Genomic DNA, 26,805 nt, shown 5'->3' with positions numbered 1-26,805 from the left:
TCTGTCCTCCTATGGCTGGCTCTAGAACTGTCAGGGCACTAGGGTGTGTGTGTTTTATTATGCTAATGAGGGAACTTTGGTCCTAAGTTCCTAGTTTCTGCGCTTGCTAAAGTCCCTAACCTTAAGCTCTTGATGTTGCGGTTTCTTTTTTTTTTTCATTGTACGATATTATATTTTCCTTATTTTTTATTTATGTCAGCTGTCAGAATATTACGGGTGTGCAAACAATTTGGTTATATAAATTGCTTTTGTGCCGTGCCCATCCCCCAGACAGTGTGCAGTGTAGTGTACCTGTTGGGTGTGATTTTAGCCCCCCCTTAATTTCCGAGGAGTGCTATCGCGCTGTTGGGGTTTCTGCTCTTTGTTTTTATTGGTCCAGACCCTCGCCCCGTGATCACATCCTCCTACCGCCTGCCCTGACACCTGCTTACCCTCATCCCTAACAGCCTGGGCAAGAGTGAGACCGTGTCTTTAAAAAAAAAAAAAATAGGAAGAAGCCTTTGAGATTTCTCCCAGAGGACAGAAAGAGGGATTTTGCCTTAAAAGGAGCCTTTTCCCCCTTCCCCCTTCCATTCCCCCGCCTGTCACTCCTTCCCTGCGGGGCAGCCGCACGCGCGGTCCTGCGGACTCCGGGAGTGTCTCCCAGGCCGGCGGCTGGGGAGGACGGTCCAGTGGTGTCACTGTGTCAGGGGACGAGGAGGAGGAGGAGGAGGAAGGGGTGGCGGCAAGGTCGCACGCAGTGCACGGCTCCGCGCTCGCCCCAGCCGGCTCCCAGCCGAGGCTTCATTAGCTGGCCACGCACCGCCGGGAGCCCCGCGGCGCGCCCCGCAGCCGCCCGCGCCGCCCGCGTCTATGCAAGTTGGGGCCGCGCACGCCACGCCGGGTGCTGCAGTGCAGACGCGGCCGAGCCGGCGGCCGGGCGGGCAGGGCGCGCGAGCGAGCGCGAGGCGGCGGCTCCCCATGCGGCGCACGTGGGGCCGGGCGGGTCGCAGGTCCCCGTGAGCCGGCACCATGGGGCCGAGGGGCTGGAAGGAGCTGTTCCTGTCGCTGTTCGACTACAAGACCGAGAAGTATGTCGTCGCCAAGAACAAGAAGGTGGGCCTGCTCTACAGGCTGCTGCAGTTCTTCATCCTGACGTACCTGGTCGTGTGAGTTCTCCGGGGACTTTGGGGAAGGAGGAGGAGGGGCGGGGACAAGCGGGGTGGGCAGGGAGGGCGCCAGCCACTGACTCTTTCTCCAGGGTCCTGAAATTTGCGCGTGGTTTTCCTTGTGGCGGTGGTGGGGAGGGGTTCCTCCTTGGGCCTTGGGGGTAAGGGTGGGGGTAAGCAGGGAGCCCTCGACTCCCCCCACTGGCTCTGGAGGTGTGGGCAGGGGCTGTGGGGTTCCTCCAGTTATGAGACTTCCCATGGTCAGCTCCTTCCCCCAGTGTTAGGGCCACAGGAAGGGGGCAGGGATGCAGGGGGCTGGTGGCAGCTGTCGCCCCAGGAGCCTCCCTGGGCCTTGGCCTGGCAGCTGACCAGGCGCTGGGCAAGTTATTTATAATCACTGGTGTCAGTGCCCTACTGGGGGCTGGAGCAACTCATCTGCCTGGCATGTCCCTGAACTCAGTTCCAGTCAAGTCACCGTGGCCTGCCTCTCTGGTACCCATCCGAGGGTCCTCCCCAGGGGCCTCTACTCCTGCTCCCGGCTTGGCTGTCCCCTTCCCCATCACCATCCCACGTGGCAGGAGTTGTTGCCACCAGCCAAGGGGGCAGCTTGTTGAGGTTGCTCAGCCAGGCATGTTCAGAGCCCCCGCCCCTGGGGGCGGTGACCAGGTGGAGGGAGGAAGTAGCCGGGAAACCGGGATGCGCCTTCTTTTACTCATTCAGTGGATGCTGCTGAGTCCTCCTGTTTCCTCCTGGGCGGGCAGCCCTGGCCTCACCTCGCTCTGTCCTGGAGGCCAAGCACTCAGCGTTCCCCCAGCTTCATCCCTGGGCACCTGGCTGTGTTCTTCAGCCAGGCATGCCTTTCCTCCTTCCATGCCTTTGGTGAGCGCCCACTCATCCTCCAGATCTGGGTTCTCAAGTGACTCCCTCTCTTCCCCCCTCCACCCACCCTGCCCCGCATTCCCACAGTGTAATTATAAGCTTATGTGGGGTATCATTAATGTCAAAGTCTGACATCCTGCCAGTCTGGGGGTGCCATGAGAGTGGGGCCTGGCGTTACTTAATTGCTAAGGGAATAGGAGTGAAATGAATGAATGAATGAAGTTGGTCCTCGAACATTTGCCTAATGTTTCTGTCGGGGCCAGGCCCACCTAGCATGTCCCTACTAAAATGGCTGGTTGACTCAAGGGTCACAGGCCTCTCACAGTTCCTTGGAGACGTGACAGTCTTGGGCCCAGGGCATCTCAGCTCTGCCCCCAGACATGAGGAGGGTGGACACATCCTGATTGGCACCTGCTATATAGAGAACCCTTACTGGCACCCTGCAGAGTGCAGGGCATTCCACTCACTGCATGGCCTCAGGCAGGTGGCTTTCTGCTCTCAAGCCTCAGTTTCCCCAACTTTACCAAGGGGGTTAACCTGGACAATCTCTAATATTAACAGCAACATCAACAATTGGTTAATGAGTTGTATTCATGGAGCTCTTCCAGGGTGCCAGCCACTCACTGTGCAAAGCAATTTACATGTGTCATCTCACTTTTTAAAAAAAATATCTTTTGGGTTTTGATATAATTTTAGACTTATAGAAAAGTTACAAGAGTAGCACCAAAAAAGTATTGAATACCCTTCACCTAGATTCCCCAAATGTGAGGATTTTACCATCTGTGTCGTCCTCCCTTTCTATGTGTGTATGCAATTCTTCCTGAGCTGTTTAAGAGTAGGTTGCAGACATGATGCCTCTTCACTCCTAAATGCTTCGATGTGTATTTCTTGAAAACAAGGAATTCTCTCTCATTCTTTCTTTTTTTTGGCTTAAACAAGAGAAATTTATTTCTCACAGTTCTGGATGCTGGGAGTCTGAGAACAGGGTACCAGTGTGGTCCAGTTTTGATGAGGGCTCTCTTCTTGGCTTGAAGGTGGCTTCCTGCTTGTTGTGTCTTCGTATCATGGGGAGAGCAGGAATTCTCTTGTTTACAACCAAGTACCAGTAAGAAATTAGGAAATTAACATTATAATAGTATCTAACCTACAGATTTTTTTGTAAATTGTCAAAATCATTACCTTTATAGCAAAAGAAAATCTGAAAGCATGCCTTGCATTCTTGGCCTTTTAGTCCCCTTTAATCAAGAATTGCTCCTGAATCTTTTTATTTCATGACATTGACGTGTTTTGAAGAGTACTGGATTTTTTTTCTTTTATCACTTTTTAATTGAGGTAAAATTCACATAGCATGTAATTCACCATTTTAACCACTTAAAATCACACAATTCGGCCGGGCGCTGTGGCTCACGCCTGTAATCCTAGCTCTTGGGAGGCCGAGGCGGGCGGATTGCTCAAGGTCAGGAGTTCAAAACCAGCCTGAGCAAGAGCGAGACCCCATCTCTACTATAAATAGAAAGAAATTAATTGGCCAACTGATACATATATAAAAAAATTAGCCGGGCATGGTGGTGCATGCCTGTAGTCCCAGCTACCCGGGAGGCTGAGGCAGAAGGATCACTTGAGCCCAGGAGTTTGAGGTTGCTGTGAGCTAGGCTGACGCCACGGCACTCACTCTAGCCTGGGCAACAAAGCGAGACTCTGTCTCAAAAAAAAAAAAAATAAATAAAATCACACAATTCAATGCTTTTTACTACATTCACAATATTGTACAACCATCATCACTATTTAATTTCAGAATGTTTCCATCATCCCAAAAAGAAACCTGTATCTGTTACCAGTCAGTCACAATTCTCCCCCAGCCCCATTCCCTGGAAATCACAAATCTCCTTTCTGTCTCTATGGATTTGCCTGTTCTAGACGTTTCGTATAAAGGAAATCGTGCAATACGTGGCCTCTTGTGTCTGGCTTCTCTTACTTAGCATAATGTTTTTGAGGTTCATTCATGTTGTAGGATGTATCAGATCTTCATTCCTTTTTGTGCTAGAACAATATCCCACTGTATGGATAGACCACATTTTGTTTATCCATTCATCAGTTGATGGACATTCGGATTGTTTCCACTTTCTGGCTATTGTGAATAATGATGCTAAGAACGTTCATGTATAAGTTTTTTTTTTTGTGTGTGTGTGTGTGTGTGTGTGGACATGTTTTCAATTCTTTTGGGAATTCCACTCTTAGGAATTTCTGGGTCCTATGGCAACTCTAATCTCTTGAGGAACTGCTAAACTGTTTTCCTCAGTAGCTACATCATTTTACATTCCCATCAGCAATGTACGAGGGCTTTGATTTCTTCATGTCCTTATCAACACATGTTACTTGAAGTTTTTTTTTTTTATTATTATTACTATAGCCATCCTAGTGAGTGTGAAGTGGTATCTCATTGTGGTTTTGATTTGCCTTTCCCTAATGACTAATGAAATTGAGCTTCTTTTTTCATGTGTTTATTGACCACTTGTATATCTTTTTTGGAAAAATGTCTGTTCAAATCCTTTGCCCACTTTTAAATTAGGTTGTCTTTTTGTTGTTAAATTGTAATAGTTCTTTGTATATTTCTGTATACTAGACCTTTATCAGATAAATGATTTGCAAATGTTTTCTTCCATTCTGTGGGTTGTCTTTTCACTTTTCTTGGTAGTGTTGTTTGATTTTGTTTTTTGTTTTTGGGAGTCTCAATTTGTTGCCCTGGGTAGAGTGCAGTGGTGTCATCATAGCTCACAGCAACCTCAAACTCCTGGCCTCAAGTGATCCTCTTGCCTCAGCCTCCCAAGCAGCTGGGACTACAGGCATGCGACACCATGCCTGGCTAATTTTTCTTATTTTTAGTAGAGACAGGTTTACAGGTGTGAACCACCACCGTGCCTGGCTGGTAGTGGTGCACAAAAGTTTTTAATTTTAGGCCAGGCGAGGTAGCTCACACCTGTAATCCTAGCACTCTGGGAGGCCGAGGCTGGCGGATTGCTCCAGGTCAGGAGTTGGAAACCAGCCTGAGCAAGAGCGAGACCCCGTCTCTACTATAAATAGAAAGAAATTAATTGGCCAACTAATATATATAGAAAAAATTAGCCGGGCATGGTGGCGCATGCCTGTAGTCCCAGCTACTCGGGAGGCTGAGGTAGGAGGATTGCTTGAGCCCAGGAGTCTGATGTAAGCTATGCTGATGCCGAGGCACTCACTCTAGCCTGGGCAACAAAGCGAGACTCTGTCTCCAAAAAAAAAAAAAGTTTTTAATTTTGATGAAGGTCAATTTATCAATTTTTTTTTTTTTTTTTTTACTGCTTGTGTTTTTGGTGCCAAAGAATACAGGATTTGAAGTCTTGTAGATTACCCTTCAGTGTGGGTTTGTCTCAGGTTGCTCATGATTGTTTTCAGGTTCTGTACTGTTTCCTTTAACCATCCCACCGTCCATGGAGGGAGGCAGTCATCCCCGTGTTACATGCGGGAAATCGGCTTCCCGGAGTCCCAGGGCCAGTACGCGGCTGAGCTGGTTTGGGCCCAGGCTTGCCCAGCGTCGGGCCTCGGTTCCTGAGCGCAGCGGTCTTCGGTCCTTCAGAGCCCCAGCCTCTGGGGCTGCTCGTCTCCTCTGCTGCTTGCAGGACGGGTTTCAGAGGGCGCTGGGAGCTGTGCCCCCTGCCCAGGAGTGGCGGGCTAGGTGGAGCCCTGAGCCTGCCCCCGCCCCACCTGGGAGTTGCTCTGCCTCCTAACCCGCTCCGGGCTGGGCACACTTCCCTGGGCGCAGTAATGTGGCTGATGCCTGCCTGCTGGCCCCTTCCACAGGTGGGTGTTCATTATAAAGAAGGGTTACCAAGACGTGGACACCTCCCTGCAGAGTGCCGTTGTCACCAAAGTCAAGGGCGTGGCCTTTACTAACACCTCGGCGCTCGGGGCACGGCTCTGGGACGTTGCCGACTATGTCATCCCAGCTCAGGTCTGAGACCCCACCTAGCACCGGGGCCCCGGCTGGCAGGGGCTGGCTCGGGGTGGGTCATGTGGGAAGCTGCACAGGTACCCAGGGACCTTCACCCCTGGTCTCCCTTGGCCTAGGACGGCTGCCAGGGCTTGCAGGTAGCCACCCTGTCCAGATCCTACTCCCCACACCAAACCCCTGTCCTCTTTGTGCCTTGCGTCACCACTCTGTTCCCAATGATCTCTGAGTCTGTTGAGACCAAACGGGGCTCAGAGAACTTTCGGGTCATTGTGAGTCAGGTGGCCTGGCACAGAGAACCCCCTTAGATGCCACCGTCCCTGGGAATGGCTCCCCAGCCTGTTCACAGTTGGCTGGGGCCGGGGAAGTCCCATCGCTACCCCTGCTGCTTTCACACTGGGCGTGGATCCCGGAGACTGGGGTCAGAACAGCCACCCATGGGTGGGGGCAGTTGGGTTTGTGGGCCCGGGAGAAACCCACCAAAGGGTCTGCTTGGGGACTGCGGGGTCAGCAAGCAGATGCTTCAGCCGGCAGGTGGGAGAAGTCTGCCAGTTTTGTGGCCACATGGTCCCCAACACTCAGGCAGAGGCCTCAGCCCCTGCCAAGCAGCCCTGGGAAGGAGGGTCCCCAAGAGAGCAGGTTCCTCAGCGCCTCTCTGGTTCCTCAGGGAGAGAATGTTTTCTTCGTGGTCACCAACCTGATCGTGACCCCCAACCAGCGGCAGAGGACCTGTGCTGAGGTTTGGTTTGGCATGGGGCAGGGGGTGGGGTGGGAGAGCCGCTGGCCGCAGTTCAGGTCAGCCCCCTGAACCGCCCCCGGTCCAGTCCCGGGGGCCCGGGAGGCTGTGTGCACGGTGCACCCTTCCCACATTGTTTGGGGGAGAAGCAGGTTCTCAAAGGGGGTGCGGCCCCGGCCAACCCTGTTCTAACCTCTGGGGTGGGCCCGACTCTGAGCTGGGGGGGCACCCCCACCCAAGTGCCCCTTCTCTCCTGGCAGAGAGAAGACATTCCTGATGGTCTGTGCTCTGAGGACAGTGACTGCCACCCCGGCGAGGCTGTTATAGCTGGACATGGTGAGGGCCTGGAGTGGCCAGGACTGGAGCGGGGGTAAAGGGGGCTTGGAGCTGGGAGGCTCCTGGCATCGTCCCTGTTCTGTCCCTGTTCCGCCCCCGCAGGAGTAAAGACGGGCCGCTGCCTGCGTGCGGGGGACCAAGCCAGGGGCACCTGTGAGATCTTCGCCTGGTGCCCACTGGAGACAAAGTCCGAGCCAGAGTGAGTGGCTGAGCCTCCGGCCCCTGAGGCGGTCCCTAGGTGGGTCCCGGCTGGAGGGCGGAGACGGGCTCATTGCGGGAGCCTCACTCGAGCGAGCGGGAAGCCAGCACGTCCCAGAGAGGCCTGAGGACCCCGCAGCAGGAGCGGATTAGCTGTCCTTGGCAAAGGTGCCAGGGGACCCAGGGAAGAGACCTCAGCCCTGGCACAGCCTGGGGGAGGCACGGAGCGGCAGGGCAGGGCAGGGACCCCTGGACAGGCTGTTCTTCTGGGTTGGTTTTCAGGGAGCCATTCCTGAAGGAGGCTGAAGACTTCACCATATTCATAAAGAACTTCATTCGGTTCCCCAAATTCAACTTCTCCAAGTATGAGGGGCTTGGCCACTGGGTCTGGGGGTGGGGTCTCTTTATGATTTGGGCCCCCGAGGGCCTAGGCCTGGCCCTCCTTGTGCTGTGCACGCCCACGTGTGAGAGCGTGCGTGGCGACTTCTGCTTGTGCGTGAACGGCTGGGTGGTGCCGGGGCGCCCCTTCCTCTGCCGTGGCCCGGGCTCTGTGCCGGGCTGAGCAGGGTGTCAGCTGGGGAAGTGGTGAGGGCTCAGGTTGGGTAAGGAGGGACCCAGTGACTCCCAGGGTCGGGCCCAGGATCCGAGAGGCTCACCCTCATCTCCCTGGCTGTGCATGGCCTCCACCCAGGAGCAATGTGATGGACATCAAGGACAAATCTTTCCTGAAATTCTGTCACTTTGGCCCTGAGAACCACTACTGCCCCATCTTCCGACTGGGCTCCGTGATCCGCTGGGCGGGGAGCAGCTTCCAAGAACTGGCCCTGAAGGTGGGTGGCATGTGCTCAGGGAGCCCTCCCTAGGGTTAGGGGGCTCTGGACCCGGGCTCTGCAATGAGGAGGGGGTGTGGAAGGGACTCGGGGGCCAAGGGTGGCTCTGCAAAGTCACCTGCCTTCAAGGACTCTCGGTTTTCAGAATTAGCTGTGACACACAGCTGGGCAGCGGCAGTGCTGGGACCACAGGCATCCGTGAGGGCAGCCGAGGCACCTGCTGTGTAGCTCTGAGTCCTTGCGGCACTGGATGGAATCGGACCAGAAAGACCCCCATGGGCACATCCTGGCTTGTATATGAAGTGCCTGTCGTGAAAGCTGCTCGCTCTGGGCCATTCTCTTCTCTCCTGGGGCTGGAACGATGCAATTTTTGCAGCCACTTGAGGGGTGGAGCTAGAACTTTCCAGAAGGGTGGTCCAGCCGGGCTGACCTTGCCTGAGCACTTCCGTGTCTTGCCCAGCTGTTGTGAGGAGCTGGCCTGCGACTTCTGTCCGTTTTCAGAAAGCTCTGTGTGCTGACCCTGTCTCTCTCTCGTCAAGGGTGGTGTGATAGGAATTCGTATTGAATGGAACTGTGATCTTGATAAAGCTGCCTCTGAATGCAACCCTCACTATTCTTTTAGCCGTCTGGACAACAAACCTGCAAAGTCTGTCTCCTCTGGGTACAACTTCAGGTAACTGCCGCCTTGTGCCCCTGACCACATGTCACGACCGTCCCTGGGTGCCAGCACTATGACACCCCTTCCTGCGGGTGGGTGTCAGAGCGGGAGGTGCAGGGAGCGCGGCCGAGGAGAGGTGTGGATCCGAGCATCTCGGAGAGGAGTGTGTCTTCTTGCCCTGCTCTTGCCACAAAGCCAAGGCTTGGCTCCTCTGCTGGGTCAGTTCCAGCAGTGCCTTGGTGGCCAGGGGTTGACCCAGAGTGCAGTGGGAAAGCCCTTGCCCCTGGGGGGATGTGGGACAGGGATTCCAAAGCTCTGGCTGAGTCTCTGCACTTGGCTCGGTGGGAGGGTGTGCAGGGTCCTGGGAGTGCTTATACGTTCCCAAAGCAGCCAAGTCTGTGCTGCCAAAGGGGGAGGCCGGGCGGCTGAGGCTTCCCCGGGCCTGTCTCCCCCAGGTTTGCCAGGTACTACCGGGACCAGGCTGGGGTGGAGTTCCGCACCCTGCTGAAAGCCTACGGGATCCGCTTTGATGTGATGGTGAATGGCAAGGTGCGTGGGCCGGTTCTCCCATCCTGAGGCAGGGGTGTTGGGAGAGGCCCTGGGGGCCCCCCCACGCGGATGCCCCCGCCTCGCTCACCCACCTCATCTGTGCCTTTCAGGCAGGGAAGTTCAACATCATCCCCACCATCATCAACGTGGGCTCGGGGCTGGCGCTAATGAGTGCTGTGAGTACCTCTGCCTCCCTCCCTGCCTCCTGCTCCGACTTGGCAGCCGTGGGGGGTGGGGGTGTGACTGCCCAGGGGGAGTTGGTCCCAGTGCCCCAGAAAGAGTGACACTGGCGAGGTCACGCCCTGCCAGCTGCCCCCAGGGGGCAGTGACGGCCTGGCTTTCCCTTCCCAGAGCCAGAGCGGCATCCATCCCTAGCTCTGGAGCCTCGGGTGCGTCTGGGTCAGTCCCCGGCCGAGGTGTGGGCTGGGACTTCTCTGGGATCCCGGGTCAGCCCCTGTACTGATGTCTCCATCTCCACTTCTGCTAGAAGAGGGCAGGATTAAGCTACACACAGGGTTTCCTAACCTTAGCACAGTCGACATTTTGGGCGAGATAATTCTCAGTTGTCTTAAACACATCCTTCGATGTGTTCTTCCATACCCTAGCATGCACAGGGGGCTGTCCTGTGCGTTGTAGGATGTTTAAGAGCATCCCTGGCCTCTACCTGCTGGTGCCAGGAGCACCTGCCCTGCGGTTACGATGCCTTGAGAACGTCTCCGGGGGAGTTAAATGCACCCTGGCGGAGAAGCAGCGGGCTGAGAGGAGGGGAGGTGGGAGGACAGCCCTGGGACCCCTCCCTGGAGGTGGCCATTCAGCTGGGCTGGCAGGGGCCACACAAGAGGAAGTAGTGGCTCAGGGCAGGGCAAGGTTTCTTCTGAATCTCTGCAGGGCCCCTTTGTACTTCTGGAAGTTTTTTTAAGATGTGGGAGCCCTCAGTGGGTGTCTCTCGTCCATCCCAGAAAGTCCCTTTCCAAGGTTTCTGGCAGCTTCTTCCCTCATTCCTCTTTGCAGCCCAAACAACCCCACTGGAGGATTCTGCTAGGCCCTAGGATTGGCTGTTTTTTTTTTTTTTTGAGACAGAGTCTCGCTTTGTTGCCCAGGCTAGAGTGAGTGCCGTGGCGTCAGCCTAGCTCACAGCAACCTCAAACTCCTGGGCTCAGGTGATCCTCCTGCCTCAGCCTCCCAAGTGGGGGACTACAGGCATGCGCCACCATGCCTGACTAATTTTTTCTATATATATTAGTTGGCCAATTAATTTCTTTCTATTTATAGTAAAGACGGGGTCTCGCTCTTGCTCAGCTGGTTTCGAACTCCTGACCTGAGCAATCCGCCCGCCTTGGCCTCCCAGAGTGCTAGGATTACAGGCGGAGGATTGGCTTTTTATGAGGCCGGGAAAACTGTGTCCTGTCACAGGACTCGGAGGCCATGCTCCTGAGAGGTGGTCGGTAAAAGTGAGCCCCAGACGGCTTCCTCCTAACTACAGACATTGTCAGGGACCCTGGACGTTTGCATATGTAACTTCTTAGAGAGGGGCCAGCCTGCAGGCATCATTGGCTTGTGACGTGCATAAAATCAGAACACTGACCATGAGGGCCAGGCCTGTTGGAGGAAGGTAATGGTGCAGGGAAGAGGGTGGTGGAGGCTGGGGTGGGGGCTGTTCTCTGTGGAACGAGAAATTGACAACACTTTTGGCATGTGGGGAAATGAGGTGTGCAGCGCCCAGGTCAGAGGACCAGGGCGGCCCGCCCATCACCCCCTCCCCACCTCCACCCTCCTCCTCAGTCGTTCAGGGTCCCCCCACCCCCATCCCACCCCTGGGATGTGGGTGGCATCACCCTCTGGCGGAGGAGGAGGGCATTTGTACAACTGCTCGGGACCGAGGGGCAAGCGTTCAGGTGGGAGCCGGTCCCAGCTGGGTGGCTCAGGCCTCACTGTCTTCCCTTGACGGCTGCGGTACTGTCCTTGCTGGTTGGGTTTAGAGCCCTCAGATCCATCCCACACTGGCCACCAGGGGGATCTTTCTGCAACGCCGCAATTCTCACTGTCGTGCCTGCCTCCTACCTGTAGGACCAACGCCTCCCTCGGAAGCTTTCTAAGGCGCTTTCCAGGCTGGTCTCCAGCCACCTCTCTAGAAGGGTCTCTCGCTCTTCCCCCACAAGCCCCGTGCATTTCCCAGGCATGACAAGCTCGCTCCTCCCCCAGGCTTTCTGTGCCTGTATAATAAACTCCTGATCAGCCCTCAAGACTCAGCCCAGGTGTCCCTCCCTAGGCTGAGCGAAGTCCTGTCTCCTCTCTGCTCCAGCTCCCCTCCCCATCACAGCACGCGTCACTGGGTCATAATTTACGTGCTGTCTCCTGCGCCAGAGGGAGGGTCCCCAGGGGTCTGTCTCTCTTGTCCGTGTCCTGCCTGCACCCCAGTTCCGGCCCGGGCACGTGGCGGGTGCTCAGGAACGAGGATGGGCCGGGGCAGGCGCTGGGCTCGGTGGCGCTCCAGGCTAGCCTTGGCCCTACCAGGGCCCAGCTTCGTGGGCTCGGACAAGGTGCCCCTTTCTGAGCCCGGTTCCCTCACCTATTAGGTGGGGATGGTGACGCCCCCCTCACAGGCTTTTGCAGGATGGAAGTGAAGTGCGGAGGGCGGCTGGTGCTCCCCCGAAGTCTAGGATTCTGAGTCAGGGACCCCAACTCTTTTGCAGGGTGCTTTCTTCTGCGACCTGGTACTCATCTACTTAATCAAAAAGAGCGGGTTTTACCGAGACAAGAAGTACGAGGAAGTGAGGTCAGTCACGGCTTCCTCCCCAGCTATCCGAGGGGGACTCCCCCCCACCTCTGAGCTGAGACCCTTTAACCCTGATTTGATTTCGCATTTGGAGTGTGTGGCAGGGGCTGAAGGGCCGGGAGGTGGAATGTTCTGGTACACGCTCTACAGAACTGGACTGAGGCTCAGAGCAGCCGGTGGAAGGAGAGGCCACTTGGGCTGTGGGGCAGGAGACCCACACACAGGCTCTGTCATCCTCCCACCGAGTGTGGTTGTGGACAAGTCCCCGGCCTTCTTGGGCCTCGGTTTCTCTGGAAGGCACGAGAGGTGGCTGACGTGTGGTGCCTCCTGCAGTCTGCTTCAGGGTCCTTGGACGTAGGGATCCTGGTGGGCTGGGGTTGAGGGAAGCTGGGTGGTAAAGGGAGGAAAAACAGATTTATTTTCCCACTACAGTGGCCTCTTTGAAGGGTCTCTTGGGTGTGCGCGTGTGTTCAGAGCCGCAGAGCACAGTATGAGTGGGGAGCCCGGATGTCCGTAGGTGGGCAGGAAGGAAGGGGCTCTGGCTTTCTGGAGGAATGGGGTCAGAGTGGGGGACTGGGAGATTAGCTTATTGAAATGGGGAAAATTAAAAAAAAAAAAAGAGAGAGAGACTGGGGAATTCGGCACTCCTTTAGCCCACCCCAGCCTGGGGCAGCGGGTGCAGGACCTGCCTGTGTCATTCGCCTTAATGAACCCAGCCAAGCCTGGGTCCCAGCCCTGGGCTACAGGGGCCCCCAGTCCTGACTTGGCTGTTGGAGGAACCAAGGTGGCGCCCTGCAGGGCTGTCCCAGGTTAACAGATGATGTCCTGTTAACAGATCGTGTCCTCCAGACAATGTCCTGGAGGCCGAGGAGGAGGAGGAGGAAGAGGAGGAGGAGCCGGGGCTGGGGCTGTCAGAGCAGCCTGTCTCAGAGTCAGGGCTTCAGGAGCAGCCGGAGCAGCCCAAGGCACAGCACGGAAGCCTCGACCTGAAGGGGAACAGCTACGTGAGCCCGCAGCGCCTGGAGCCCAGCAGGTAGGGGGTGCTGCAGGGAGGGGTCCCTGCTCTGGCACCTTACGCCCCGCAGCCCCAGTGGGCTGTTCTGCACCGGGGTGACCTGACCACAGGCAGGACGTCCAGGACCCACAAGGGCCTGTCTGAGCCTCTCTGGGGAGGGGGTCTGGTGGTGCTTGTCCCCCATCAGCTCCCACGCCCCGGGATAACCATCTAAACCGAGTGCACTTGCTGTGCTGTCCCATGTCCAGGTAACTGCTCCTCTCACATGCAGGGTGCTTAGTCCCTGCCGGCTCGCCTCTGAGCCCACTTAAGCGACTTGATGAGGTGGGCGCTGATAGGACCTACTTTACTGATGAGGAGTATGAGGCACAGCAAGGGTAAGGAACTTGCTCGAGTCACACAGCTCATAAATGGCAGAACGGGGATTGAACCCAGGCTGTGTGTCTCTAGAATCCAGTTCTTCTCCAATGAGTTCTTCTGCCTTATCAAGTCCCCCTCCCCCACCTCCCATCAGATCAGTCCCCTAAGTCCCTCTTCTATGTGTGCCCCAGCCTCAGGAGGGTGGTGGCTGTGCTGCCAGGTGGCCAGGGCAGCCTGGCCTTTTCTGCAAGCGTGAGCCCTGGCTGAGTCGGGAGGCCTGCTTCAGGCCTGCTCGGCGTCTGCCTCGGTGCGTGCCTTTGAGCAGGTGCCCCGCCCTTTCCAGACCTTGTTGTCCAGACCTTATTGTCCTTCTTTTCCCCGTCCCAGTGGGGGCTGGACACAGGGCCCCCACCCGCTCGGTCAGGCTAGCATTCTGTGACTCTCCTCTCGTAAACCATGTCCCAGGCTGTTCACCGGCCTGGGCGGCCTTTCCTCCGGCTGGGCTTTCATTGCTTGCTGACTCAGGTATTGGCAGCCTCCAGCTGGGAGGCGGGTCTGGGAAGGACTGAGGAGAGACAGAGAGGCTGGGGGATCCGGATAGGGCAGGCCCAGAGCCCAGAAGCCCTCTGGTGCTTCCTGAACTACTGTCCCTTCCCGGGCACTCACCTGAACTCCATGCCCTGCAAGCAGGAAGCGCCGCCGCCTTGCTTGTCTTGGCTTAGCCTTGCCTGCTGCTGCGGGAGGTTCTGTCCGCTCTGGCCTAGACTCCGGCTGCCATGCAGTTGCTGTTGCTCATTGCTGGGTGGCTCCGGAGGCCTCTGCCCGAACATCTCCATGTATCTGGGCTGCAGCAGGAACCCTGACAGGTGGCCCCTCTCTCTGACTGGCTTCCGACAGTCCTCTCTGCCCTCTGTGTGCGCCCCTCCCGCCCCCCGCAGGCCTGGCCACCTGGTGAACGTGGAGCAGCCGCAGACCCTGCAGACAGTGGAGACGTAGCCAGAGCTGCTGGCTGAGAACAGACTCAGTGGCGACGCCGGGGCCTGAACCACCCACAGCTCTGAACTGGGAAGAGGTGTCTTTGTGCCTGCGTGAGACAGGGGCTTCCAGGCACAGCCATCTCACCTGCACTTTGGGATCGTGCCACAAGCTTTTTGTCACGTGAGGAGGGGAGCCACCCAATGGCCAGAGTGGCTCAGATGGAGAAGAGGAGGCCCTGGAGCAGGCATCCAGGGAAGGGGGCAGGCCAGGGCCTGAGTGGAACGAGAGTGTTTCAGTCATCTCTGAGAACCTGGTTGGACACTCATTCATTCATACGGGCAGTAAACATTTGTAGATGCATGCTGCGTGCTGCGCCCTAGCCCAGAGACGCTGCAGTGAAATGCTGACCTGCCCTCAGGGCAGGGGGCACATGTGTGACTCCTCCAAGGCCAACCGAGACATTGCAGCCAGGCCCAGCACTCTGGCCTGCCCCTAGCTGCGTTTCCCAGATCCCTGTAGTAAATGATGGCTGCTCAGAGAAAGCCCTTGGACCACATCCAAGGGGACACTTGGCCCTGGCTCCAGGGATAAAATTTAAAGGAGGCCAAGGAGGCAACCAGGAAAGGCAGCTGGCTCTTAGGGGAGAGACCAACTCCAAGGGCTTCTAGGTAAGAGGGGGAAAGGGAGGCAGGGTGGCCTCTGCTCGGTCTCCATTCTGACTGCCCCCGTCCTGGGAAGCTCTAGGAATATCCACTTGCCCACGTGGGCGATGCATTTGCCTGTGTGGTTTGTCTCTTGCTGTTGTGTGGCGAGATGTCCCCTCTGGGCTCCCGGCTTCTCTCCTCAGAGGCCTGGTCTGAAGTTCTAGAGATGGGGCTTGAGCAGCAGATACAAACAGTTGTTGGGGACCCTCACCTCCCACCCGTGCCAACCCCACCCCGCAGAACTGGCAGTTGCTCCCTCCCTCGGTGGCTACAGAGCCTCACTATTCCAAGTGGGGTCCACGGGCCAGCAGCATGGCATGTGTCACTCGGGAATCTGTCAGAAACGCTGAGTCTCGGCCCCTCCCTCGTCCTACTAAACCAGAACCTCCGTTTGCACAAGCTTCCGAGGTGATTTGCGTGCACGGTAACGTTGGAGAAGCCCTGGTTCTGAGGGGAAAAAAGCCAGCTCTGGTGGGTGGGGCCAATATCTAGGTCAGACTTACACACGTGCTACCTGGAGGTCAAGAGGAGTCCTCCCCCACCCTGAAAGCAACATTATGCTCCATTTACTTAAAATTTTTTGATTAGGTAATACTTATGTGATTTAAAAGGTGCAAAAGAATAGACAGTGAAAAGTGACCATCTCAGCCTCGTTCTCAGGAGGCAACCAGTGTTAGCAATTCCAAGATGCTCCCTTGTTTTCCCTGAGAATCCACTGGGTTACTCGCACACTCACTCAGGAAATGACCTTTTTCTGATGCCTGCACGTAAGACAGTCTCCTCTGTCAAAACAGACATGTAATACACTTCGGTACTGGGCGTGGGGAGCCCGCTAGCACTCTTCTCCTTATGCCACTGTCTGGGTCACCCCCATGTAGACCCGAGGTGAGAAACCTAGAGCTCACCATTCACTGTTGTGATGAACTGCCCGGCAGAAAAGTCCTCCAGTGCTGCTCTGACCCAACCAGTCCCCACTCCCTGGACACACCCTGGGAGTCCTCTTTGGAAGGGCCTCTCTGCACACAGAAGAGGGCAGTGAGCATCCTTCCACTGAGGCCTTTGGCGAGGGTTGCCAGAGGGGCCTGGCAGCTCTCTGATGAGGCCCCGGTGGGGCAGAGGGCCATGGACCCCAGGACAGGAGGCCTTCTGGAGCGAGTGGCTCCCTCACTTCCAGTTGTCTGGGAACCCCTCAACAAGTCCAACCTGCTCTCTGAATAGAAAGTGAAAAATCCGGGTGATCCACTGAAGTGTTTCACTTCCTCACTAAAGCAAACCCTTGGATTTATAATCTAGCATGTTACATTTATGTTTTGGAGGAAGCAAAAAAGGCAGGGGTCATGGCTGCTTAGGGATTGGCCTGACTTTTTAAACCTGATTTTGAAATGGCTTGGCAGCAGCCATATAATCTGGGGACAATTGTACTATTTGTTTTATATTGGAATGGAAATGTCTTCCTACAATTATTCAGTCAGTAAATATTTATTGAGTACCTATGATGTGTCAGGTGTTGGGCTAAACGCTAGTGATACAGTGGAGAGTGACGCTACGGTTCCTACCTTGTGTGCTTCCAGTCTGGGGGGAATTGAATCTTAACCAAGTGATCACACCAGTCATCACTGGATAGGGTGTTTGAGACTTCAACCAGGTAGTCAGAGGTTTCCCCAAGGAAGTGATGTACGTGTTGGAAATTGGAAAGGTTATGGCAGCCTAACTAGGTGACAGGGAGCAGCACTCTAGGTGAAGAAACCACATGTTAGAGATGCTTTGACATGGGAAGATGCAACCGAGGAAGTGGATGAAGTCAGCAGACAGGAGTGGGTTTTGTGAGGCTTTTTTTTTTTTTTTAAATCAAGTTGACTTTAATTGTAAGGGTTGCCCCATTAAACTTTACTTCCTTAGAGGACTTATTCAACCTAATTGTTTCTTCAAGGCCAGCAAAACCTTCCAGGTGGCCTCCCCACTGCACGTCAGGGGTCCCATCCCCAGAACAGCCGGTGATCCATTACAGCTTCTGGACACTGTTGCACACGCTGCCAAGGTTTCCTTGCTTTCTGCCAGCCCCCCACCCCCCACCTTTCTTCTACATTGTCTCGGTGCAAGAGTGGGAGGCTCATCAATCTTATAGAAACTGGCTTTTAAATGGGGAGAAGTGAAGCAGGACCTTGAGCTCCTTTCAAACTTGGGAAAGCCCCTTTCGCTCTGGGCACTGGTTGCTCATTGCAAAGGTGAGTGCCAGCCTCTCACAACTCCTGTCCTGATAGTACGGGATCACATGAATCGTCTACACTATGCTCAGGCCCTAGCCTAGTACTAGGCCACCTAGTACACAGCCACCTAGTACTGAGCTATCTCATGCCTTTGGGAGTACCATGATGCTGGGAACGGGAAATTTGTACATTGGGTGCTATTAATGTGACATCACATGGACCAGCCATGAAAGAGCAAGTACCCCCAACTCCTGATGCTGGTATCATCAGGATTGACCAGTCACGGTTGTCTTTTTGCCCTGCCCCCCATCAGTTCTTCCTTTCTCAGTGGCTGGTTGCCCCACTAGGGAACCAGTCGTAAATGGGGAACTTGACTTCCTCTAGATGTCCTTGAGCACCTTGGCTAAGGACTGCAGTGCCTCGTAGAGTTCCTAAATCACCCCACTTGGAATGGCATCTTAAATGTCTTTAAAAGGACTCCACTCAGTTCCAGTCCACCTCCTCCCTCCAATGATGCAACTTTCCTCAGAGCATACTTTCCTGTGGATCGAAGAACTCAGCACCTTTCTGCCACCTGTGTCCCCTTAGGCCAGTACACAGAATTAAACAGGGGGAAGATGGCACTTTCTGGGACCTGCCCAATGTATGTGTTCTCTGGCACTTTTCTTTGGTTATAAAACAATAAAAGGTGTCAATTTCATATGTGTCCTGATTTTTTCCCCTTCAGGTCTTCCAGTTACCCTGTGTTTTAGGGGAAAATGTAAAGAGAAGGCGAGACCAAAAGAGGCAGACACAAGAAACAATTAGCAAGCAATATATTATGTTCCTTGTTATCTTGCAAAGAAATTCAAGTGAAAGCATGGAAACTCTTTAGATGAGCAAACATTAAAATAAAATTAAAGACTAGGAAGGCACTGATAAAACTGGTACTTTTCATTCAACAAGTATAATCTGATAAAGCTTGGAAAGCACTTGGAATCAAATTTTTATCCTTCTGCCCTAGGAGCTTATTAAATTCTCTCAAAATGACATAAACATGAAGACATTCATTGCAGTATTTTTTTATAATAATGAACATCTCAAACAAACTTACTGCTCAACAAGAGGGAAATGGTTAAGTAAATCAGCGCACTTATCCCTCTTCCTTTTCCCTCCTCTTCCAGCAGTAGGAACCCCCCACCCCTTCAACCACTGCTTTCTGCATCAGGCATGAACCCTTCCTTCCCACTCAGGGAAGGCCTTGAGAGAGAACTGGGGTGTGCAAACCATGAACATGAGGATCTTTGGTGGTGAGCAGAGACGGCTCATCAGGTGGGAGATGGAGGCAAAGCTGTGGCTTCGGCTGCTGCTTGGCCGTGTGTGCATGCATGTGGTCCTGAACCCAAAATGGAATTCAGGAGGTCTAAGTCCCAGTTCCATCTCTACTATTGGCCATAGGCTACCTAAGGTCTGTAAAAGAAAAGGGGACTTGGACACAAGCTCTCAGATCCCCTTACCATTTGATTCTTTTTTAAAAAAATCCAAATCTGATCACATCACTTCTGACTAGAAACTTCCAAAGGCTTCCCCCAGTTGCTCTTAGGATCAAGGCCAAACTCCCCACTGTCTGTCCATGATCTGGTCCAAATAATAGTATTTTGTGGCCTCTTCTCTCACTTTCCAGATCTAGGCCACATTCCTTCCTGCCCATCTGCCTTCACACAGGCTTTTTCCTGCAAGTAACCCCGCCCCTACACCTTACTTGGCTGAGTTATTCATTCATCCTTCCAGCCTCAGATATGTTATTTCCTCATAGAAGCCTTCCTTGACTCCCTCCAACCAACGTTAGTACATGTTTGTGGTTCCTATGTACTCTCTTCATAGCACCTACCATAATTTAAACATTTGTGAAATTAGGTAATGCTAGTCTACCCGTTTAGACTACAAATTGCATGAGCCCTATGTTCATTACTACAACTCCAATGCAGTATTTCTCAAACATGTGTGGTAACACTCCCAACAAGAAAGGATCGATTGGCATACACACAGAAGTGCTTACGCCCTAAATGAGCCCAGAGTTTAGCTTAATTGGCCAATCTGTTTAATCTTCTCTAAACATAGTCTAAAAAAATAGCTTGAATACATTTTTTAATGGAAAGGACTGCTAGCTTTGATGAGGTGAAATGACACCATTCATACCTGGAAGTAGTGGTTAGTGGGTGGGAATGCTGCACACAGCCAATACAGCAAGAGCCAATTAAGAGACCTGTATTTCAATCCTGGCTCTGTCTCTTCCTAGCTGTGCCTCCTCTGGCAGAGGTATTTAACCTCTCTGATACATCAGCTTACTTGCCAATATGGAGTTAAAAACATTTACTCCATAAAGTTATTGCTAGAATTAAATTAGATACTGGGTATAAAAACTACAAGGCACAATGCCTGGCATATAGGGAGCTCTTCATAATATATATTAACAATTATTAGTTCTTAGAATGCTAACAATAAGTTCTCTCCTAGTCCCTTTCTGCATGGCCTATAAATGCAAAGATATAACAAGACTATGGCCTAGTCCCTGCTCTCCAGGAGTCTAATCTTGGCGATTTTGCATGAACGGCAGACTATACGTTTAAGGTAGGAAAGAACTGCACAAAGTGTCTCACGCTTCATTTAATCTGAAGATACAGGCTCTCCGTCTTCAGATATAAATTATTTATAACGTTACAGAACAGGCAGCATATTCAACAATTTAAAAACTAGGTAAGTCTACTCGGTGTTAATATCTGGCAACAGTCCTCCCAATCTGTTGTTTTAAAAAAGTCACCCCTGCCCCCATTTCAGTAGACGTGCACCATGCCATAGAGGAATGTCCAGAACAGGACGTAGGTGAAGAGGCCTCCGATGAGGCCTCCTGTAAAGAGAGGTCTTCGTGATTTAAAATATTTGTTCCACCTCCTTCCTGCCTTGAGAATTAGGAGCAGGGAGAGCAGAATGGAGGCAAGCAGGTAGAAGATGAAGCCGTAGAGGCCGGTGAGGCCGAGGATGCCGGCCGTGGCCCCCGACAGCGCTGACACTGAGGTCCGGCAGTAATCCAGGACGGCGGCGTTGCCCCGCACAGCTGCCTCACTGATGAACGGCGGCCCTTCCCGCTTGGCCACCACCGCGGCCATCGCACCCGCCGGGGCTCAGCCTCTAGCTTTCTCGCGGAGCTGCGGAGAAAACCAAGTTACAAGTGGCGCCCGGAGCTTGGCGAGTTGGGCTCACGCCGCCCCCTCCCCCTGGAGCTTCCTGGCACCACTCCTGGGTCTCGCTCCTTCCTTCCAAAGACACTTGGAAGGCGGGGGGCGCTCAGGCCGGCCGAGGGGCGGCAGCACGTCTGCACTCCCCGGCCAGGCTTGCCCAGTTACCTGGAACACGGCGGCGGACACTGTCACTTAGAGTTCCCTCAGACTGGCAGGGACAGGTTCCCGCGGCGCCATCTTGCGCTGAAGGCTGCCGGGAGGGCCCAGCCTGCGCGTGCGCCAGATCCCGTCCCGCCCCCTCGCGCCTGCGCCGTGGGCACGCTCCGCTCTCGGCCCGCTTTTCTACGCACGCACCGGGACTTCCGAAAGCAGAACAGCGCTCCGGCCGCTGATTGGCTGGAGGTTCGTTAACTATTCATGAGGGGACGGGCCGCGCCTGCTGCCTTTGTTAACCAGGGAGGGCGCGGCCGCGGGGACTCTCGCTGCCGGCTTGCCTGAGTGGGTACTCGGTTGCCAGATTGGGGTCGAGATGTCCTACATCCCAGGCCAGCCGGTCACTGCCGTGGTGGTGAGTGCGCTCGCGCGGGCTCCTCTCCTCCTTGGCTCGGCTTGCCCCACTTCGCAGAGCGGCAAACTGACACCCCGGACAGGTCGACAAAGCGTCGAACCCGGGGTCCTGCGCTCCGGCGGCCGGGCTCGGCCCCCGCTCTGTCGGAGCAGGGCTGCGTTCTCCCCCAGGCACGTAAGGATGGCGGGGACCCCAGAGCCTCCCGAGACCCTGGACGGAGGCCAGACCCCGCGCGGTGCCGCCGCGGGAGTGGACGCCTGTCAGCCGCCCGGGGCGGGGAGGACGAAGGCCCGTCTGGGAAAGCGCCCCCTTTCCCGGGCCTCCGTGTCCCCAGCTGGGCAGCCGCGGGGGGCGGGCGCCGGCCCCGACGTCCATGAGTCGCAGCCTCTGGAATGAGGAAATGCTTCCTCCGCTCCTGCCGGCGCCGCCGCCCAGAGGAGGGAGATCTGGGGGGTGGGGCTGGCCCGAGCCTGCCACAGCAGCCCCTTCCCCCTCCCGTCCAGCCTTGCTCCTGGGACCTGCTCGCCGCCCAGCCCAGAGCGAATGCTGGAACAACGGGCTCGATCCCTCTCCGAACTTTTCCTGGATCCCCCGCCCTCGAGGCAAAGTCCGGGTCCCCCACTTGGCACTTGAAGCCTTTGGGGTCCACCTAGGGCCCTGGCCATCCCCTTGGTTAGAACAGGGAAAGGGAGAAAGGGAGGCTGGGGCATTAGACCCAGATGCCAGTGTCACAGCTGGATGGAGCCTGGAGGCCAACCCCATGGAAGAGGCAGGGAACAGTCACCAAGATAATTCTGGTCATGTCCAGCCAATTATAGGAAGCCTTCAGGAAACATACAGGTCTCCTGCCCTGGGGAAAAAAATGCCTGTCAGGCAGTCTAAGGGTCAAGTGAAAGTCCCAGCCCTGGAACCATAGTGACTGGCTGTGGTTTCATAAATGGGTGTGCTGGAGTGCTGCAGGTGGGTGGAGGCACAGAAGCCACTGATAAAGGTGACACGTGAGGGTGAGCTTAGAGCAGCAGCTTAGGCCCCAGGCTAGGAAGAAACATTACTGGATCAGCTGACAGCTGTCCTAAGTGTCAGCCTGACTTTTCTAGATCCCTAGCTGCCCCCAGAGAGGGGCCAGGTTTGCTCCGTAGCCGGATAAAAGAGGGTATGGGTGAAGAGCCAGAGAGCCACCTTGCTGCCTGACCTCACCTAGCAAGTCAGGGACAGGGCCTTGTCTTACAGCTTTGGGGGTGGGTGCACAGGTGTGTGCTGAAGGTAAAGCAGGCCTGGAGGAGCTCACGCTTTTGGGCATGAAGACCCAGCTGCAGTGGGTCTCAAGGAGCATGTTTCCTGCTCCTCCATCCTCATGACATGGCTGGTCCCAGGGCCTTCCTCAAAGCTGTGGGACCATGACTCCCCCCCCCCCCCAATTCCTCTAATACCAGGAATATGTAGGGTCTGGCTTCACCCCCTTGTGTTTTGGATTGGGATGGGGTGGGGAAGGCTTCCTCCACAGTCTGCCCTCTTCCATGTAGTTAAGAACCATTTTGGCCTCTCCTCTGAACTCTGGCTCCATAGATCCATCTGGACACCTGCCTGTGTGGCTCCTTGCACTCCAGCTTAGCCTGTGCCTCCTCCTCCTGGGGTCCCATCTGAGAGATACTTGTGTTCAGCCAGGCCAGGTGCTCCTCTTGGCTCCTCTCTTCCAAGAGCAGTCCCCAAGTCTGTTGATTGGAATTTCTAAGTAGCTCACATCTGCTGACCTCCACATCCCACCTTTGTGAGATGTCAGTTCCCCTACTGACTACTACTACCTGAGTGGTGTTTCTAGCATCAAACCTGACCATACCCTGCCCTACTCCTCAACTCCTGAGAGCTCCAGTGGGTTCAGCATCTAGGTCAGGTGGCCATATTATTCATCAGCCTCTCAAGGCCTGGTGCAAAGGACCTCTCCTTTCTGAAGCCTTCTTAGGTCTAGATCAAGTCACCCTTTTTTCCCCCTTAATCCTGTTAAAACCCTCAACTTTCGGAGTGATCTGTTCTGGCTTCTAGCATCTGGTGACTGGTGGTTGCTTGCTGAGGGCTTTGAAAGGAGCCAGGCACAGTTGGGGTCCATAGCTCCACAGCATGGTGGGGGAGCCCTAAAACACTCCTCTGTCTTCTGTGCTGAACAAGAACAGGGCCTGGGGCTTAAGGAGGATCCCCCCAAGCCCCCCAGATCCCCTTCTAGGACCAGTCTTATGGGCCTGCATCCCACAGCCTTCTTGATCTGGCCCCATCCTCACACTTTGTCTCATTTCACCTCCCAGTTCTGCATCCTGCATTGCACTGTACACTCTGGTCTCACAAACACGTATCCAAGCACCTTCAAGCCTCTGCTCTGTTTTTTTTGAGACAGAGTCTCGCTCTGTCACCCCAGGTAGAGCATAGTGGCGTCATCATAGTTCACTACAACCTCAAACTCCTGGGCTCAAGCGATCCTCCTGCCTCAGCCTCCCAAGTAACTGGAACTACAGGCACATACCACGATGTCTGAGCTAATTTTTCTATTTTTAGTAGAGATGGGGTCTTACTCTTGCTCAGGCTGGTCTCCCAACTCCTGAGCTCAAGTGATCCTCTGCCTCCAAGAGTGCTAGATTACAAGTGTGAGCCACCACGCTCAGCCAAGCCTTTGTTGTTGTTCCCTTGGCCAGCAAACCCTCCATCTCTTTTCTGTTAAGTTTGATTTTGGCTTTTCCTGAGCATTTCCTGTCTTGCCCTTCCTTGATGGGGCTGGTTGGTTCAGCAATGTGAGCTACTCCAGCAAGGTGCCTGCCTCTTTGTAGGCCTGATCCGTGCTGCTCTGTGGACACTCCCCTGGGAGATGGGCCTCTCATCTCCGAAGTCATAGCACCCTGGCTCTTGGGCCAGGAGGGGGTTAGAGCACATGTTGACTAAGGCCCAGTGCTCGAGACTAAAAGGGTAAGGGGGGAGAGGCTGAAGACAGAGGGCTGTGTGGGTAGGTCAGTGTGGCCAAGTTCTGAGTTCCAGCGCCCCAGCTTGCCAGGCTGGTGACAAGCTGGATTCCTGCAGAGGGCCTGGGCCCCACCCCCTTGGCATGGCTCTGAGCTGGCCCAGCAGCCTGAGGCTGCTGCTGGGGACACAGACCAGATTCATTTTCTACCCACCCACCTTCCCCCAACTTGCTTTTTTCTTTGCCAGCAAAGAGTTGAAATTCACAAGCTGCGTCAAGGTGAGAACTTAATCCTGGGCTTCAGCATTGGAGGTGGAATTGACCAGGATCCATCCCAGAATCCCTTCTCGGAAGACAAGACAGACAAGGTGAGGGGTACTAGGGTCCTGGAACCTCTTCATGGGGCACAGAGGCCTGAGATGGTGGGTCTCTGCTTCCTTGGCCTTCATGGAAGACGCTGGCATCATCTTTCTCAAACGGTGCTAAGAAGGCCCAAGAAATGATCTGGTGGGAATAAGTAGGGGTGGGGGTTAGGAGCGGGCCTCCCAGCCCTAGTAAGACCTGCTCAGAGGCCAGGAGGAGGCTACCAGCAGGAGCTGGTGCATCCGTGGGGCAGCCACACCTTCCCCGGCTGTCTGGGCATAGCCTGTACCGGCCATGTGCACTGGGGAGAGCCCAGGGCCAGGGCAACAGCTGGGACTGCACCATGCTAAGTTCTGTTCTGTAGATAAGGGACCAGTCCAGTGAGCACAGGGCCTGACCTGGGCTGCTTCTTTCCAGGGCATTTACGTCACACGGGTGTCTGAAGGAGGCCCTGCTGAAATTGCTGGGCTGCAGATTGGTGACAAGATCATGCAGGTAATGAGTGCCTCACAGGAGAACAGGGTTTGGGCCAGAAGGTCTGAAGCACTTGGTGGTGGTGGTGGGGGTGCCCCTGCCTCCCAGCTGGGAGAGACTCACCCATGTTGGTACTGCCCCCAGAGGCAGCTGGCTTTCTTCCTCCTCTGTGTGTCTCAGCTATGGTACTTGGTGCCCCTCAGCACGAACAGCCTGGGTCATCAGCTTGGGTGATCCAGGCTTCCCAAAGCCCTCTGCTTCCAGATCTGAAGGCAGGGAGCTAAGGTGGGCTGTGTTTTCTCCTTGGGCCAGGTGAACGGCTGGGACATGACCATGGTCACACACGACCAGGCCCGGAAGCGGCTCACCAAGCGCTCGGAGGAGGTGGTGCGCCTGCTGGTGACGCGGCAGTCGCTGCAGAAGGCCGTGCAGCAGTCCATGCTGTCCTAGCAGCCCGCCATGGTCCGTGACTCGTGCCTGCCTGCCTATTTGTACAGTGACACCACTTCCACACTGTCTGCTCCTTATCCTGGCTTCTGCCGAGTGCTGGGCCCCAGCTCAGAAGGGCAACCACTGACCCTAGAGGCCTGACCCAGCCTTCCTTCCCCTCGCCCACCTGCAGCCCGAGGCTCTGGGAGCAGCTCTCTCCCTTGGACACTGAGGACTGGAAACAAGGGCCTGGAGCTGAGTGGCAATCAGTCTGCAGTGGCCACAGGCTCAGTCCCCAGCCCCTGCAGCTCGGCCACAGCAGTGGCTGGGAGAGGGGGAACACCACTTCCTGGGAGCTGCCAAAGCTGGGAAATGCCAGGTGGGCTGGCCTTTCCTGCTTTGCCCTGGCCCCGCACTCTTGTCACCTCCGCAGTGGCTGTGCCCCATGCTTTTCCCCCGTGTTGCCCAACGGAGGACAGGACACACACACTGCCAGGGGCATGATGAAGGTTTGCCTGGATAGAAGCGGGGCGGGCTCCCCATTCAACACTACTCTCCTGAGGGGTGTGGCCCCCCCAGGTCTGCCTGCTTACCGGATTTAGAGAGGTTCGGGCTGACATTTCAGGGCACCTCTCAGGATTGCTATTTTTCTCTATGCCTGTGGGTTCAACTTTTGTATTTTTTTAATCACAACTTTGATAGAAAATTTTTTTATCTTATTCTCTGGAGATGCCAATCCTACTTTTGAATTTAGCTTACTAATTCACATCTGGGACAACGCCTCTTGGCAAGCGCACATGCCTTCCTTTGGTTACTGTGGATATGGGGCAGCAGGATGCCGCCCTCCCCTATGTTGTGTGCCCAATAAACAGTGCTGGAATTCACAAGGGCTCTTTGCTGAGGCGGGGGCAGGATGTTTGGGGTGGACTGGGGTGAGAGAGTTTTGGTTTTAAGGATTGCTGGTCTGTCTCCTGCTGTTCTGTGATGAAGCCCAACTATTCCCAGGCTGGAAAGTCTGGGGCTGGTGGAGCCTTAGAAGCCTCGCTGCCCTTCACAGGGACCGCGTCTGTGGGAGCGTCCTGGAGCACCTTCACTGCAGCTGAAGTGGGGAGCCTGGCGTGTGTGTGGTCTTTTGGGTATCACTGTGAAGTCCCGAATTGCCCCAACTTCCCTTGTGTAACCTAGTCCCACCTCCTACCTGGGAAGGGCCTCGTGGACACCCAGGGGTTCATGGGAAAAACACCTGCTCTTAAGACTCTTAAGTGTGCTCTTTGTACACAGCCATGGGTACAACCCCAAGTGTTCCCAGAGGCTGAGATCTGGCCAGATGGGGGTGAGCCGGAGAGTGCCTGGCCCTCTGCCTACCAGCTCCAGGAAGGTGTTGCCACTCTGGGACCTGCCTAGCATTGCCCAGATTTTTAAAGAAAAGTCAAGAATTTGGAATCTACCATTTCTT

General features: G+C 55.0%; 3 protein-coding genes across 3 annotated transcripts; 2 read left to right on the top strand and 1 right to left on the bottom strand.

Moving 5' to 3' along the window:
- Positions 1–816: 816 nt before the first annotated feature.
- On the top strand, positions 817–18,950 carry P2RX5 (purinergic receptor P2X 5). The gene is made up of 13 exons (XM_012779312.3): positions 817–1,148; positions 5,862–6,012; positions 6,677–6,748; positions 7,006–7,081; positions 7,184–7,280; positions 7,562–7,642; positions 7,971–8,109; positions 8,649–8,782; positions 9,223–9,316; positions 9,427–9,492; positions 12,010–12,092; positions 12,928–13,125; positions 14,406–18,950. The coding sequence occupies exons 1-13, from the start codon at positions 1,012–1,014 to the stop codon at positions 14,461–14,463; spliced, it is 1,386 nt and encodes a 461-aa protein (XP_012634766.2). The 5' UTR covers positions 817–1,011; the 3' UTR covers positions 14,464–18,950.
- A 1,037-nt stretch (positions 18,951–19,987) lies between these two features.
- EMC6 (ER membrane protein complex subunit 6) lies at positions 19,988–20,896 on the bottom strand. The gene is made up of 2 exons (XM_012779321.3): positions 20,740–20,896; positions 19,988–20,541 (listed from the first exon to the last, which is right to left on the bottom strand). Exon 2 carries the CDS (start codon positions 20,500–20,502, stop codon positions 20,170–20,172), a length of 333 nt encoding a protein of 110 aa, XP_012634775.1. The 5' UTR covers positions 20,503–20,541; positions 20,740–20,896; the 3' UTR covers positions 19,988–20,169.
- A 90-nt stretch (positions 20,897–20,986) lies between these two features.
- On the top strand, positions 20,987–26,236 carry TAX1BP3 (Tax1 binding protein 3). The gene is made up of 4 exons (XM_012779320.3): positions 20,987–21,142; positions 24,332–24,451; positions 24,864–24,941; positions 25,233–26,236. The coding sequence occupies exons 1-4, from the start codon at positions 21,104–21,106 to the stop codon at positions 25,368–25,370; spliced, it is 375 nt and encodes a 124-aa protein (XP_012634774.1). The 5' UTR covers positions 20,987–21,103; the 3' UTR covers positions 25,371–26,236.
- Positions 26,237–26,805: the final 569 nt, after the last annotated feature.

This window comes from Microcebus murinus, chromosome 18, assembly GCF_040939455.1.
Source record: "Microcebus murinus isolate Inina chromosome 18, M.murinus_Inina_mat1.0, whole genome shotgun sequence".
Taxonomy (NCBI): Eukaryota; Metazoa; Chordata; class Mammalia; order Primates; family Cheirogaleidae; genus Microcebus; species Microcebus murinus.
This window is presented reverse-complemented; position numbering and strand designations above follow the sequence as displayed.

Coding starts and splice junctions, on each gene's coding strand:
- TAX1BP3 (XM_012779320.3), top strand. CDS start 21,104: ATGTCCTACATCCCAGGCCAGCCGGTCACTGCCGTGGTG. Junction 24,452..24,863: donor CGGAAGACAAGACAGACAAG/GTGAGGGGTACT, acceptor GCTTCTTTCCAG/GGCATTTACGTCACACGGGT. Junction 24,942..25,232: donor TTGGTGACAAGATCATGCAG/GTAATGAGTGCC, acceptor TCCTTGGGCCAG/GTGAACGGCTGGGACATGAC.
- P2RX5 (XM_012779312.3), top strand. CDS start 1,012: ATGGGGCCGAGGGGCTGGAAGGAGCTGTTCCTGTCGCTGTTCGACTAC. Junction 9,317..9,426: donor ATGTGATGGTGAATGGCAAG/GTGCGTGGGCCG, acceptor TGTGCCTTTCAG/GCAGGGAAGTTCAACATCAT. Junction 12,093..12,927: donor AAGAAGTACGAGGAAGTGAG/GTCAGTCACGGC, acceptor TCCTGTTAACAG/ATCGTGTCCTCCAGACAATG.
- EMC6 (XM_012779321.3), bottom strand. CDS start 20,502: ATGGCCGCGGTGGTGGCCAAGCGGGAAGGGCCGCCGTTCATCAGTGAG.